At 39.3% G+C, this 13753-nt stretch overlaps 1 protein-coding gene across 1 annotated transcript in view; it reads right to left on the bottom strand.

Moving 5' to 3' along the window:
- Positions 1 to 5350: 5350 nt before the first annotated feature.
- Positions 5351 to 13753, bottom strand: part of RNF144B (ring finger protein 144B) — a 93804-nt gene continuing 85401 nt past the window's right edge. Inside the window, exons 7-8 of the mRNA XM_040353779.1 lie at positions 8603 to 8692; positions 5351 to 5643 (exon numbers count right to left, since the gene is read on the bottom strand). Coding sequence (XP_040209713.1) covers positions 5500 to 5643; positions 8603 to 8692 — 234 coding nt within the window. The 3' untranslated portion in view covers positions 5351 to 5499. The remainder of the gene's footprint in view (positions 5644 to 8602; positions 8693 to 13753) is intronic.

Below are 13753 nucleotides of genomic sequence, written 5' to 3'. Positions count from 1 at the left end.
CCTTTAAGATTGTAATCAATATCTCAATGAACACAAGAACAATTTCCAAAATTTGGACAAAAATTAGTTTTATAGAACTTTTGTTTAGCTCATTACATGAAAGTAAGGTTAATAATATAACTTGGATTACAAAATCTTCTGTTGTACTCAAATAAATTGATGCAAAAATAAATACACCCCACAACAAAAACTACTACATCTAGTATTTTGTATGACCTCCATGATTTGTAAGGACAGCACCAAGTCTTCTAGGCATGAAATGAACAACGTATTGCAACATCTATCTTTTTCCATTCCTCAAGAACGACATCTTTTAGAGCCTGGATGCTGTATGAAGAGTGAAGCCTCGTACACACGACCGAGGAACTCGACACGCGAAACACATCGTTTTCCCCGTCGAGTTCCTTGTTAGGCTGTCGAGGAACTCGACAAGGCAAGTTTCTCCATTCCCGTCGAGGAAATAGAGAACTTGCTCTCTTTTTGGCTCGTCGAGTTTCTCGACGAAAATGTACACACGACCGGTTTTCTCCGCAAAAAAATATCTCCCAGCAAGTTTCTTGCTGGTTTTTGCCAAGAAACTCGTCGTGTGTACGAGGTCTAATGCTCAACTTGTCTCTTCAGAATTTCCCATAGGTGTTCGATTGGGTTCAGGAGACATACAGCACTTGGCAAGTGAATCACTTTCACCCTGTTTTTCCACAGAAATGGAAAGTGGCTTTAGATGTGCGTTTTGGATCATTGTCATGTTGAAAAAGTGCACAACAACCAAGGGCACGGAGTAGTGGTAGCATCTTCTCCTCCAATATAGAGCAGCACATCTGTGAATTCATGATACCATCAATGAAATGCAGCTCCCGACACTAGCAGCACTTATGCAGCCTCACAGAAGGACACTGCCACCACCATGTTTCACTAAAGGCACCATGCATTTTTCTTTGTATTCCTCAACGTTGCGACGCCATACAGTTTTGAACCCCTCCGTTTCAAAAACCTTTATCTTGGTCTCATCACTTCAGAGTACAGAGTCCCACTAGTCTTCTTCTTTTTCATCATGGGCCTTGGTAAATTCTAGGCAGGCTTTTTGTGCATGAGTTTTAGGAGAGGCTTTGTGAATGACATCCATGCATGCTATTCCTCTGCAGTGTACACCGTATTGTCTCACGGGAAACAATCACCCCAGTTTGGCTTTCTACTTCTTTAGCTAACTGTAGTGGACTTGCATGGCGATTTTCTTCGACCCTTCTCAACAGAAGACGCTCCTGTTGAGGTGTTAATTTCAGGTGATGGCCTGGACTTCTCTGTGAGATGGTTGCATTCCCATCTGTGTTAAATTTTTGTATCACTTTTGCTACAGTATTCTGACTGATAAGTAAAGCTTTCTCTTCCATGTGGTGTCATTGCTGACAGCATGACATGGGAAGGGGTTTTCGTTAAGTAACACCCCTTTATAATCAACTGTCTGCTGGACACCTGTTTAATGAATAATTAGACTCACCTGCATTCGAATTCTTGTTAATTAGGATTTTGTTGTCTAAAATGTAGCTTTGCTCCTAGGACTTTCATTGGGGTGTATTATTTTTGTCACATGGTCTTGAATGAATTTGTTAGGAAAAATACTTTTTTGTGTGTGCAAATTACCAAATCTTGGTTGCAATCAATGGCCCGCATTTGTGGGAGTATTTTGTAGTATAGTGTCCCATATAAAATGTTGATTCTGAAAGGAAATTAAAGGTTTTCTGACAAATCTGTTGGGGCGTACTCATTTATGCTGAGCACTGTATGTACTGTGTTTCCAAGAAAATGCTGCAATTTTAAAGGATTCAAAAATCTGACATAATCATAACGCCAGGGAGGTTAATATCCATACCAGACCTGAAGGGCCTGATATGGAATTTGGGGGGGACCCCCACGCATTTTTTTTCTTAATTTTGGTTCGGGGTTCCCCTTAATATTCATACCATACCCAAAGGGCCTGGTAATGGACTAAGGGGGGAACTCATGCTGTTTTTTTTTCAATGACGTTTATCTGTATTGCCGGGACCCGAGAATTCATTATAGCCACGAGTAGTTTTAAATAAAAAAATGTTTCCTTTAGAAATTTCATTTTGTGTAGGGACTTTTCTAAACACGGGGAAAATGCGCTACTTTACAGGCATACTATAGACACCCCCCAGGTATGAAATTTAAAGGAATATTTCACTTTTATTGTTTCACTTTAAGCATTATTAAAGTCACTGCTCCCGAAAAAATGGCAGTTTTTAAAACTTTTTTTGCATTGATAGATGTCTCCTGGGTTAGGACCCAGGTCCCCAAACACTTTTTTTGACAATAACTTGCATATTAACCTTTAAAATTAGCACTTTTGATTTCTCCCATAGACTTTTAAAGGGTGTTCCGCGGCTTTTCGAATATGCCACGAAAACCTCAAATTATTTATTGTTCGGCGAACGAGCGAACAGCCAATGTTCGACTCGAACATAAAGCTCATCCCTAATGGTAACTTACAATAATTGCAATAAAACAAGACATAAGAATCAGAAGAGATATGGTTGGTAGTAAAGTACTACAATTCAAACATTTGCCATCAGTAATGGTGGCAAACCTGGGAATTAAACGTGAGAGTAGCATGGAGCACTAGTCTCTGGTATTATCACTTATAATAACACATCTGATTTTGAGTCAGGTTGTGATAGTCATTTAATTGCGAGACCGGATATGGGAAACAGCTTAGGGACACAAACGAAAGCTATCATAAGAGAAAGGTGGTGGTGCTGATTAAAAAAATAGCCATACTAACATTTTACTACAAAACAAAACACATACAGAAGTAAAGGAACCTAGTTGCAGATTTGCCAACATATATCTTTAATAAGCATCATGTGCATATTATACAAGTTCTGCAGTAAGATTCAGTCAGCGCCTTCCCAGGGTTTAATTAGCCACAGAAACTCTGTTATTCCTCTGTGTCAGTGATCCAATGGATGAGTTGGCAATCCCGCCAAGCTGGCCAGTATTAACACAGTACAGGCATACCAACAAGAACATTAAGAAAAATAAGGTGCATATATTACAAGCCATATCATTACCTGCATTTTTATTGTAAAGTATGCTCATTGCACTATACATTATGAACAAAATGTTAACAGCAATGGAAGTTCTTAAAAATATATTCTGGCTTAAATGTATAACTTAAATAACCCTGGCATATTGCGTACATTGCAAAAAGCTCCGAATCCACTGCACATTTGCCAAAAGTAATTTCTTCCCAACAAGGGAAACAAAATAGTCATATAATAGTCATATAAATTACAACAGGAACTCCAAAAATTGGTTACCAATAATAATTTAGCACCAAATAGCTAAAATTCCCTTTTTAAATGTGTTATAGTACACTTACCAAACATTTGTTTCCCCTTCTTTGGAATATAAATAACTATATATATATATATATATATACAAAAGTATAATATACATATATAAGTGAATGAGTATATTTTAAGTTTTACTCTCTACAGTCTATTTTAGTTTTATTAGGAATGTGTTGCAAGCATACACATGAATGTGTAACTATGTATGCTCATAATGCTTTGCATGTCCTGTATAAAATTATACACAGGAAATGCAAAAATATAGCAACCAAACAAGTTTCAGGTTACTAAGCAGATCAAAGATTAAAGCTGGCCTCCGTGTACATATAAAAGACAAATTATTGCATCTCTGTATTCACGAACACATAACTACATTTTATTAATGTAAGCAGTGTAAGTACCTGAATTAGAAATGGTATCCACTGTACAGCAGAGCTCAGGCTTGGAAAGACAGAAGCAGCTCAAGGAGCCAATCAGTTGTGCTGCAGTGTTCATGGGCAAGCAAGGGACATGCTGACATGAGAAGAGAGCAGAGTGAAAGATAGATGATCTTATCTGTCTGCTGTTTAAGGCAGCCCATAGATGATTCTTTTTTTTTTTTGTTTTCAACCAGCGGGTTAAATGAAAAAAAAAAAACTACTTCACTCCTCCATTTACATATTCATGGATTGGGGAATATTCCCTGCTAAGCCTTTGTATTCTTACAGCGGGGAGATTTCCCCACCACTGCAGGCCAATGTCGCTGATCGAGTGGAACATTTTTCAACAAGGCGGTTGATCGGTATACTGACTTCTGTACAACCTGCCATACATGGATCAAAATTGGGCTGGTTCCTGCTGAACCAACCACATTTCAAGCCATGCATTGCTGGCTTTACTTAACTACAGCAGAGTTAAATCAGGTCTTCTGCTCTGTCAGACAGGGTAGTTGTTGAGTAGCAAAGCTGTGTAAAGCTCAGAACTAGTTGAAAATAAATACAAATCCTTAGGAAGGTTAAAACTATCTACAGTATTTCACGGTAGAGTTATTCACTGTGTTTTAGCTGTGTATTTGCCCAGAGTTCAGCTTTAATTTTATTGTATTACTGCATTTTTTACACTGCTCTCTGCCTTATTAATAAATTAAACAATGTATAGGTAGGAATGCGTGTTTCATATATATATATATATATATATATATATATATATATATGTGTGTGTGTATATATATATATATATATATATATATATATATATATATATATATGTGTGTATATATATATATATATATATATATATATATATATATATATATATATATATATATATATATTCATTTTGGTCAAAAGTCCCATGTACAGCATATGGTACATTTCCACATTAAGGCATCCATCAACAATAATATATTTCTTGTGACAAAACATATTAGCAAACACTATCTTGAAAATGTGCATGAGTGAAATCTAAAGTGGACCCCTCCTTCAAATGTATTAAAACCCCTATGAATTTTGTATTAGCTTACATTTAACTTGTTTGCACTGCCTGGTTCCCTAAAACATTAGTGAAGTGACATGTGCTATACAAGCTGTGGAGTGGTTTGTTATTGTTCAACAATAGTCCGCTTCACAGTTTATGCTGTACATGTGTGCGTTCAGGTGACCGTGTATGCAACACGTGGGATGGTTTGTTATTATTAGCAAACATATGAGCAAAACAGCTTGCACAACACATGCACTTGAGCGTATGCTTGCACATGCTCAGTACGAGGTGTGAAGTGGTTTATTATTGAACAGTCACAAACCTCTCCACAGCTCATACATGCCCAAGATCAGATGACACGTCGTCATTGAGGTGGCTTGGATAAGGAAGAATAAGCTGGCCACTAATGATGTTATTTTAAAAAATGGCAGCTTATTTTCCCATCCGCTAGGGGTAGGGGGGAGGGGGGGTTGGGTTGAGGATCAACCACAGAGGCTGCAAAAGGCATAGAAAAAAGTGTCCAGTAATTATGACTATGTTTATTGGTTGTCACCTAAAGATTGCATTGCTGTTACACGAATTAGGAGAGAAGGTCCACTTTAACGAGAAATGCTGAGATTCCGCTAACTACATCTGTCCTTTGGGTTTCCAGATTAAAGGCTTATATAAATGTCTAAGCGCTTGGTGCTGGGCTGTGCTTTTTCTTCTTTCCTTTGCAGGATTTACAGACACAGCAAATAATGCATGGTGATGCCAAAAGTAGTAAGGGTGATGTCACAATAGCAATGATACCAAGGCCAACTAGGATCCCCACAACCTGCATTGAAAAAAAAAAGTAGAAAGATCCTGTAAAATCCGAAAGTAATGTAGAACAATACATGTTATTCTTACATACAGTACGAGAAATGTAATGTTTAGCTAACACAGAATAACATTAATAGCTCAAATAATTTTAGTTTTTTTTTTCAGATGTGAGTAACAAAAAGTCACTTATCACTGACTGATTTACTTTCACTACAACATGTTTCCCAATACTGCAAATAAAAAGGCACCAGGTAAAGCTGTATTGTAGTGGCATAGATGAATGGTACACTAAAGCCCCGCACACATGGGCGGAAAATCATGTGGTATTGGCCGGTTCAATAGAAACTGGCCAACAATCGGCCCATGTGTACGGCAGCCGATCCAACAGAAGCCAACCAAACATCTGGCTTCTGTCACATTGGCATGACCAAAAAAGGTCTGCCAATCAGCATCCGATTTGTTCTGGCAGGGGGCGACCCCCTGTCAGAACACAATAGCTCAGCGGGGAGATCACTGTACTAACATCGGATTGTTAGTACATGATCTCCTCCAGAGATCTTCCGTTTTTTTTTTTTTTTGCGTTGAATGAGAAAAAAAGCAATAGCGTCTACCAGGCTTTAGACCAGGTTTACACCTGTTTATTCTCTGAAAAGTGATCCGCGGTGGACCCAGACAGAGTGGGGTCCAGGTACGGTGTCCAAGGTACATACCAAGTAACCAATCTTGAAAATACTAGATAGTGCAAGGTACTAGGCAGTCAGATGTTAAAAAATTATGCGGATGAAAAAATAAAAATGACTTCTCTAAAAGAGAGTAGGTCCTTCACCTAAGGACACTTGCAAAAAACTGAAGCCACAGAGTGAGCAGGGGTATATTTGGGTACGCTCTACGGTCAGCCCTAGCATAAGTTTTTACCAGTGTCCAGTTGCTTGAAAGTAGGAGTATAGGTCTTTGAATACCAGGCCTGTGTCCCATATTGTACGATTAGGACTTTTTTTTTTTTTGCCTTTAGTTAAACTTTGAACAATTCAGTGTTTTTTTTTCCTTTATTACATGCAATAAATAGTTGCTTTGCAGCAAGGGATAAGGGTTGAATACAAACAGACTAGTATATTCTATCTAAAGGGACAATTCTATTAAGATAGTAGTAAAAAGAAACTTTTATCAACGATTCATTTGGAGATCCTTAACTTTAAATTAAATCTAATAATGAAATAGTGATATGTTACTAATGCAGTGTTTAGCCTTCTCTTTGGGCCAATCTAAATTATGCTGCTTTGCTGTCAGTAGATAAGTAGAAAAAAAACAGTGATTTAGACTAAAAACATAAAATTGTAGACAAACAACAAAATAATTTTCATTTTCTTAGATATCATCATCATACCCGTACAAATCTAAAACGTAATTAACCAGGATTTTTTATTACTATACTATGATACAACAGACAAAGATGATACAAAAGAAAGGTCAGATGTATGTTGTTATTCAAATGCAACATTTGCACATGTATACATAAATTATTAAATCGACAGTAAGGCCTTTTTCTTATGTGCGGTAGTCCCTACAGCCCTTCTGAAAATTGATTTGTGGTAGATCGCTTTTCAGAGCCGGTTTGTAGGCATCCACAAGGCAAAACTGCTTCTCCCTTTTATATGCCTGTTTTTGTACTTGCCCTTTTTTTTATGGTGGATATGCATTGACACATGCTTGGTTCACAGACGCGGCACAATCCCAATCACTTCAAACTTGGCACGCTGTGTTAAAATACCATACCACAAAGCTAAGCATCGTGACCAAGGCAATGTGTACTCACCTGAATGGGCGCCATGTTCATTAAGACTTCATTAAGACCCTTTCACACTGAAGACCGCCCCGCACTAGCAGTAAAGCGCCGCTCATTTTAGAGGCGCTTTAACGCCATTGTGCGGGTGGGATCGGACTGCTTTTAACCCCAAAGAAGGGGTTAACAAGGGGTGAAATAAGCCTAAAAAGCGCTGCTGCCGAAGTGCTTTGCACAGCCCCAAAGACGCTGCTTGCAGAACTTTTTTTTCCGTCATGCAAGCGCAACGCCCCAGTATGTAAGCACTCGGGGAAGCATGGGAGGCAGTTTAAAGGCGCTATTTTTAGCGCTGAAACGCCTGTAAATTGCCTTCAGTGTGAAAGGGGTCTTAGAGGTGGGCGGTGGAAAAAGCAATAAAAACGTGGATCAACCACCTGTTTATACTGACCCTCTGCTGCCCGTGTGGCTAGGCTTATCAAATCTCTCAAATTCCCCAGAATCGTAAAAGTGCAAATGTTTGCAGCTGAGACCTCTTCTTTCATTATGATTTTATAAGTTTTCAATTTAATAGTCAGTTATTTTAATAGCTGGGGAAACAAATAAATGGTAATTTGTTTTTGTACTCGTAGTTAACTGTACCTACATGCACCTCTTGCAGGTTATAACATGAGGGCAGCGTGCAACTGTTTATTTTTGCATAGTTTGATATATACCCAAGAGAGGTCTACAGCTGTACTGAGTGCCTCATCTTCCTATGGGATGATACAGTAGCTACGAACCTATGGTTAGGGCAAATTCATAGTTAGTTTTGTTCTTTAGTCATTTTTGGGTATAACTTAATGTTGGTACTTTCATAGATTAGGAGTATACACTGTAGAAACTTTAACAGCCGTATGTAATTTCCACAAATACAACCTATACTGAGGCCTCGTACACACGACCGAGGAACTCGACGTGCGAAACACATCGTTTTCCTCGTCGAGTTCCTTGTTAGGCTGTCGAGGAACTCGACAAGCCAATTTTCTATTTCCTTGACGGGAATGGAGAAAATTGGCTTGTCGAGTTCCTCAACAGCCTAAGAAGGAACTCGACGAGGAAAACGATGTGTTTCGCCCGTCGAGTTCCTCGGTCGTGTGTACGAGGCCTCAGGGGTATCACTCTACTATATTGATGCAAAATGAATTGTGCTTACCTGTGTCCTGTTCCATATGACTGAGGCTCTTGAATGTCCCAGTTTGTTCCTGCAGGGGCCTTTGTCATAATGCCGCAAAAATATGTCATTCTGTAATACAATAACAAGACAAGAAAACAAATTTACTGTACTGTATATTACCACAAGTAAAAATGGTGTGATCAGTGTATTCTGGTGGTGGGCAAACCCCCTGTCCGGATACATTAGCACAGCAGGGGAGATCACCACACATTGCTTGTGTTGGTACTGAAATCTGTCAGTTTTTTGTGTTTTTTTTCCCTTTAACCCACTGGGTTGGAGGAAGACAAGCTTGCAGTGTGTACCCAGCTTAAGTTGGGGGTTTACATTGTGATTTTTTTCTTAATATGATGTTTAATACTATTGTGGATTATTTCGTAATACAGCCCTGTCATTAGAAGTTGTTTTTGTGGTCTCCAGTTTGGCTGTTATGTAAAAGCAAGGAGTGGAATAAAACAATGGACATCTAGTTCAGCTGAGTATTTCATGTTGTGAAATAGTCCATCAATGCCACATACCTGTGTGTGTGTGTGTGTGTGTAAGTCATGTAAAACAAAAAGCCTATATGCAGGAACAACATGTCACCGATCGGCATTGTGACTCACCACCCACAGCAAAGACTGAAAAACTCCCATTCACAAGATTAGATTAGCTGTTGTTATGTAACACAATCAATCTTGAAATATTGCATTTGCACAAGAAAACAATCAAAGCCATTATGGTTACTTAAATGGAACTAAGGTACAGCTTTTTTTTCTAGTTTTATACAGAGTTGGGAATTGTTAGAACCTCTGACAGATTTTTATTGCTCAAAATGGGAAAAAGGCAGTATATGTCACACCACTGATCATGGAGTCCAAAGAAGATTTTAATTAGTTCACGTTAGAATGGAATAAAACAGCTGGGTTGCTGTGTTAAATGACAAGAGCCTTGCCGAAACTGGTCAGCTCTATTGATTAAATGAGTCTCCCACAATACAGGATATTAAACAGAAGATCTAGTGCCTCGTACACACATACTCCAGGTTTTTATTGCTGTCTGTTTTTGTACTATAACGTTTTTCCCTCACTTCCTATCTTGATGACACTAGGACAGGAAATATTGCTAGGTATAAAAAATAAATAAAACATGCACAAGTTTTAACTATTTTCAACACTATTCCAGACTAAAAAATACTTTTTGCTTGGAGTTACACTTCATACTTTAGTCATGTTTAGTCAATGTATATCATTTGAATACACCATGTTATTTCCAGCATGAATAATAATAATAGTGTAAACTGGCGGCGCTAAATAAATCCTGTATAATAATAACAGAATTTTTGTACTTACCGTGAAATCCATTTCATGGATTTCATTAAGGGACATGGGATCAAATGTAAACTAGAGACAAGTAGCTTATACTACTGTCTAGTAGGAATTGAACCCTGACAAACAAAACTCCATTGGCCAATCGGATATAACCCCTCCCACTATTTATATGCATCAGTTTTGTAGAAAGCAATACAGGAGTAGAACACAGGGCGTTGGGACCTCTGTCCCTTAATGAACTTCAACAAATAGTTTTTCTGGCAAGTACAAAAAATCCCTTTTACTTTATCGTTCATACTGGGACACAGGATCAGATATAAATAAGAGACAGGTGGGACATCCAAAAGCAGTCCAAGTAAGTGGCGGGCAAGGCACAGAGAGATCCAAGCAACATGGAATGTCTACCATGCATAGCCTAGAAAAAGGAGCCTTTAATGGGGAAAGAGCACCAAAAACAGAAACCTGGAGCTACATATCAGGTCAGGAAGCACCTCAAAGAACAAAACTGGATTCAAGAACTATAAGCTTCAAACAATGATGGACCAAGTAACATTCCACACAAAAAAAAAAAATGCTGAACAACACAACCCCTCAAAGGCAATAGAAACAAACCAATAGCAACAAAGTTAAAAGAAGAAATTAACAAATGCATTATGCATCCAAGAGCACAACATCATTTTGACAACAGCAAAGGGGCTTAGGCCTAGCATGTCTAACCCTAAACTTCAGGTAAATTAAGTTAGGACAAAGAAGATATGTTAAGATGAAGGTCAATTTTATCCCATATTTGGGCTTTTAAGCCAAGAAATTTCCCATTAGAGAAAGAAAAAAATCAAGCCATAAAATATAATGTTAGTCCCAAGCCTCAAACAGGAACCATTTCCAAATGGAGGAAATGGAGAAGGTATTTGTCTTAGGTTAAACTGTTACTTCAGTACCTTTTCCCTTAATAAAATAGGGCAGGATATTTAAAAAAAAATGGTGATCAAAGGCTATGGCTATGTTGTCACACTATTAGTGCACAGGCAACTGATAGGTGATATAAGACAAAGACCAGGGTATATAGGAGTTATATATGAAGATATGAACACGCTCTAAAACACACAGGGCTGGAAAATACCAAATGCTGAGCTCAGTGTTGAAATGCCAAAACAGGATGAATCATCAGTTGCAGTGGCCATCAGCATGTCAGATGCCTAACATTTCTTAGCATTAAGGATCTGACATGTTGCCCCAGTAAGGCAACCTAAACAACCTACAATATAGCTGGCATATTCAAAAATCTACTGCTAAGACCTCGTACACACGACCGAGAATCTTGTTGTAAAAGAAACGTTGTTTTCCTCGACGAGGTTCTTGTCAAGCTTGACGAGAATCTTGTCAAGCTTTCCTTGCATACACACTGTCAAGACAAAATCTCATCGTTCTCAAACGCGGTGACGTACAACACGTACAACGCCATTATTAAGGGGAAGTATGATTCCACTGGCGCCACCCTTGGGGCTGCTTTTGCTAATCTTGTGTTACCGCGTGTTAGTAAAAGTTTGGTGAGAGACGATTCGTGCTTTTCAGTCTGTTACAGCGTGACGAATGTGCTATCTCCATTACGAACGCTACTTTTACCAAAGGTGCGCTCCCGTCTCATACTTTATTCTGAGCATGTGCGGGTTTCTAAGCATACGCACGAACGTGTTTCTCGTCGTAAACCAGCCTGACGAGAAACACGACGAGGAAACTGAGACTCCCGACTAGAAAAAAGAGAGCATGTTCTCTTTTTTTCTCGTCAAGATCCACGACAGTTTTCTCGACGAAAAACATACACACGACCCATCATTCGCACAATACTTAAAGTGGTTGTTGAGCCACTCTGACTAATTCATACCATCCGCTCTGTGTCCTAATGCTGTGTGCCTCTGTGTGTGTGATTTATAAAAATGCTGATTATACCTAATTTCAGAGCACTGATTGGTGCTCACGTGACTGGCCTGCTCTCTCCTCTGACAACTGCAGCGGGCGGGGTTGGGATTTCTCCGCTGACATCAGGCGGGACGAGGAGAGGTGAGGAGGAGAGAGCTGGCGCTAATCGGCACTCTGAAATTAGTTATAATCAGCATTTTTTTATAAATCACACACACAGTGGGACATAGCATTAGGACACAGAGTGGATGGTATGACAATATAAATGTTATTTTAGCAGCAGGCGGGACAGGGGCAAGCATTGTCACAAGCTGACAGGTAGGGAGGGAAGGAGGGAGAGCAGACAGGAGACAGTGGATGACAGAGACACTTAAACTGACCATGGTATCAGGGCTCAGCAGCCATGATAAACCATGGTCAGTATACAGAGGGGAAAGTAGAAACTGGCAGGATCAGCCAGGTGTTTCAGGTGATACAGAGGGCCAAATTACACAGCACAAGCACTGTGCTGTATAAAATTCTTTAAAGGGACATGTTCTGTAATAGCTAGATGGTGATGTATCCTTAGGTTGGGTGGTTGGAAAAGAAAGGGGTATCAAGGGTTAAAAAGGAAGGCAGCCATCCTTCAGAGTGTGTCCAGAACTCTGCAAGACATGTAAGGAAAAAACAGGAAGGCGGAGGCACTGAGTGTAGTATTAAAATGATGACTTTAATAGGATAAGATTAAAAACACTTACAAGATGATCGAAGATGCATGCTTGTCAAAGTAAAGTGCAGTCCTGACATTCCACATGGCTCTGTGGGTCCCACCACACCCGGAACAGTGGTGGAACCAAAAGAGCCATGTGGAATGGCAGGACTGCACTTTACTTTGATGAGCATGCATCTTCTATCATCTTGTAAGTGATTTTAATCTTATCCTATTAAAGTCATCATCTTAATACTACACCCAGGTCGGCGCCTCCCCCTCCCTGTTTTTTCCTTGAATGAGGTAGAGAGGTGGTGCAGTGACTTTACAATCGTCGACCTCATTCAAAGCAAAGTGTTTTATGATTGGACGAGGTGGAGATCATGATGGATGGATGAATTTACCTTTCTGGCTATTGTATTCTGACAGTCACAACCCACAGCTGCCACCATACTTGAATAGTGGCTGCATTTAATTCAGCCAACATTTTTTTTTACCATTCAACTAAAGTTGATTGGATAATCAACTTCTGTCAAGCAGAGGGGTGCCAACAGGGGCACCCACAGCATGACATCACCACCCCACCTTGTCTAATCAGAGAACATTCTGCATTTATTGAGAAAATGCAAAGTGTTCGAACAATGGCACTGGATCCAAAAGCTAGTTAAAATCACTGTAGCAGTGGTGATTTCCAGCCTCCATGGGGATCCCACAGGTAGTTGGACCAATGTCTAAACCTCATCTTTATTGAACCATAAGTAGAAACTATTCTTTAACAAAATTGCATTACAGGCATCCGAATTTTCACTTTACCATATAGAAACATGCTTTTTGCAATGATGAGAAACTCAAAGCATTTAGAAACATATGCATTGGCCAGATAAATTCTAATAGGTAGATTCAGTCAGAATCTACGCCGACTTATGTTTAAGCGTATTCTCAATCAGAGATACGCTTAAACATATCTAAGATACGACGGCTTGCGCCGTCCTATCTTAGGTTGCAATATTTCGGATGGCCGCTAGGTGGTGCTTCCATTGCGTTTGGCGTAGAATATGTAAATTAGTAGATACGCCGCATTTTCAGGCCTAAAGTTATTCCATCTATTAGGTGGAATAGTAATGTTAAAGTATGGCCGCTGTTCCCGCTTCGAGATTTTTACGTCGTTTGCGTAAGTCGTCCGCGAATAGCGATTTACATCGTTTACCTCCACGTCGA

Source organism: Rana temporaria, chromosome 5, assembly GCF_905171775.1.
Source record: "Rana temporaria chromosome 5, aRanTem1.1, whole genome shotgun sequence".
Taxonomy (NCBI): Eukaryota; Metazoa; Chordata; class Amphibia; order Anura; family Ranidae; genus Rana; species Rana temporaria.
The sequence above is the reverse complement of the archived record's forward strand: the minus strand, read 5'-3'. Positions and strand labels throughout refer to the sequence as shown.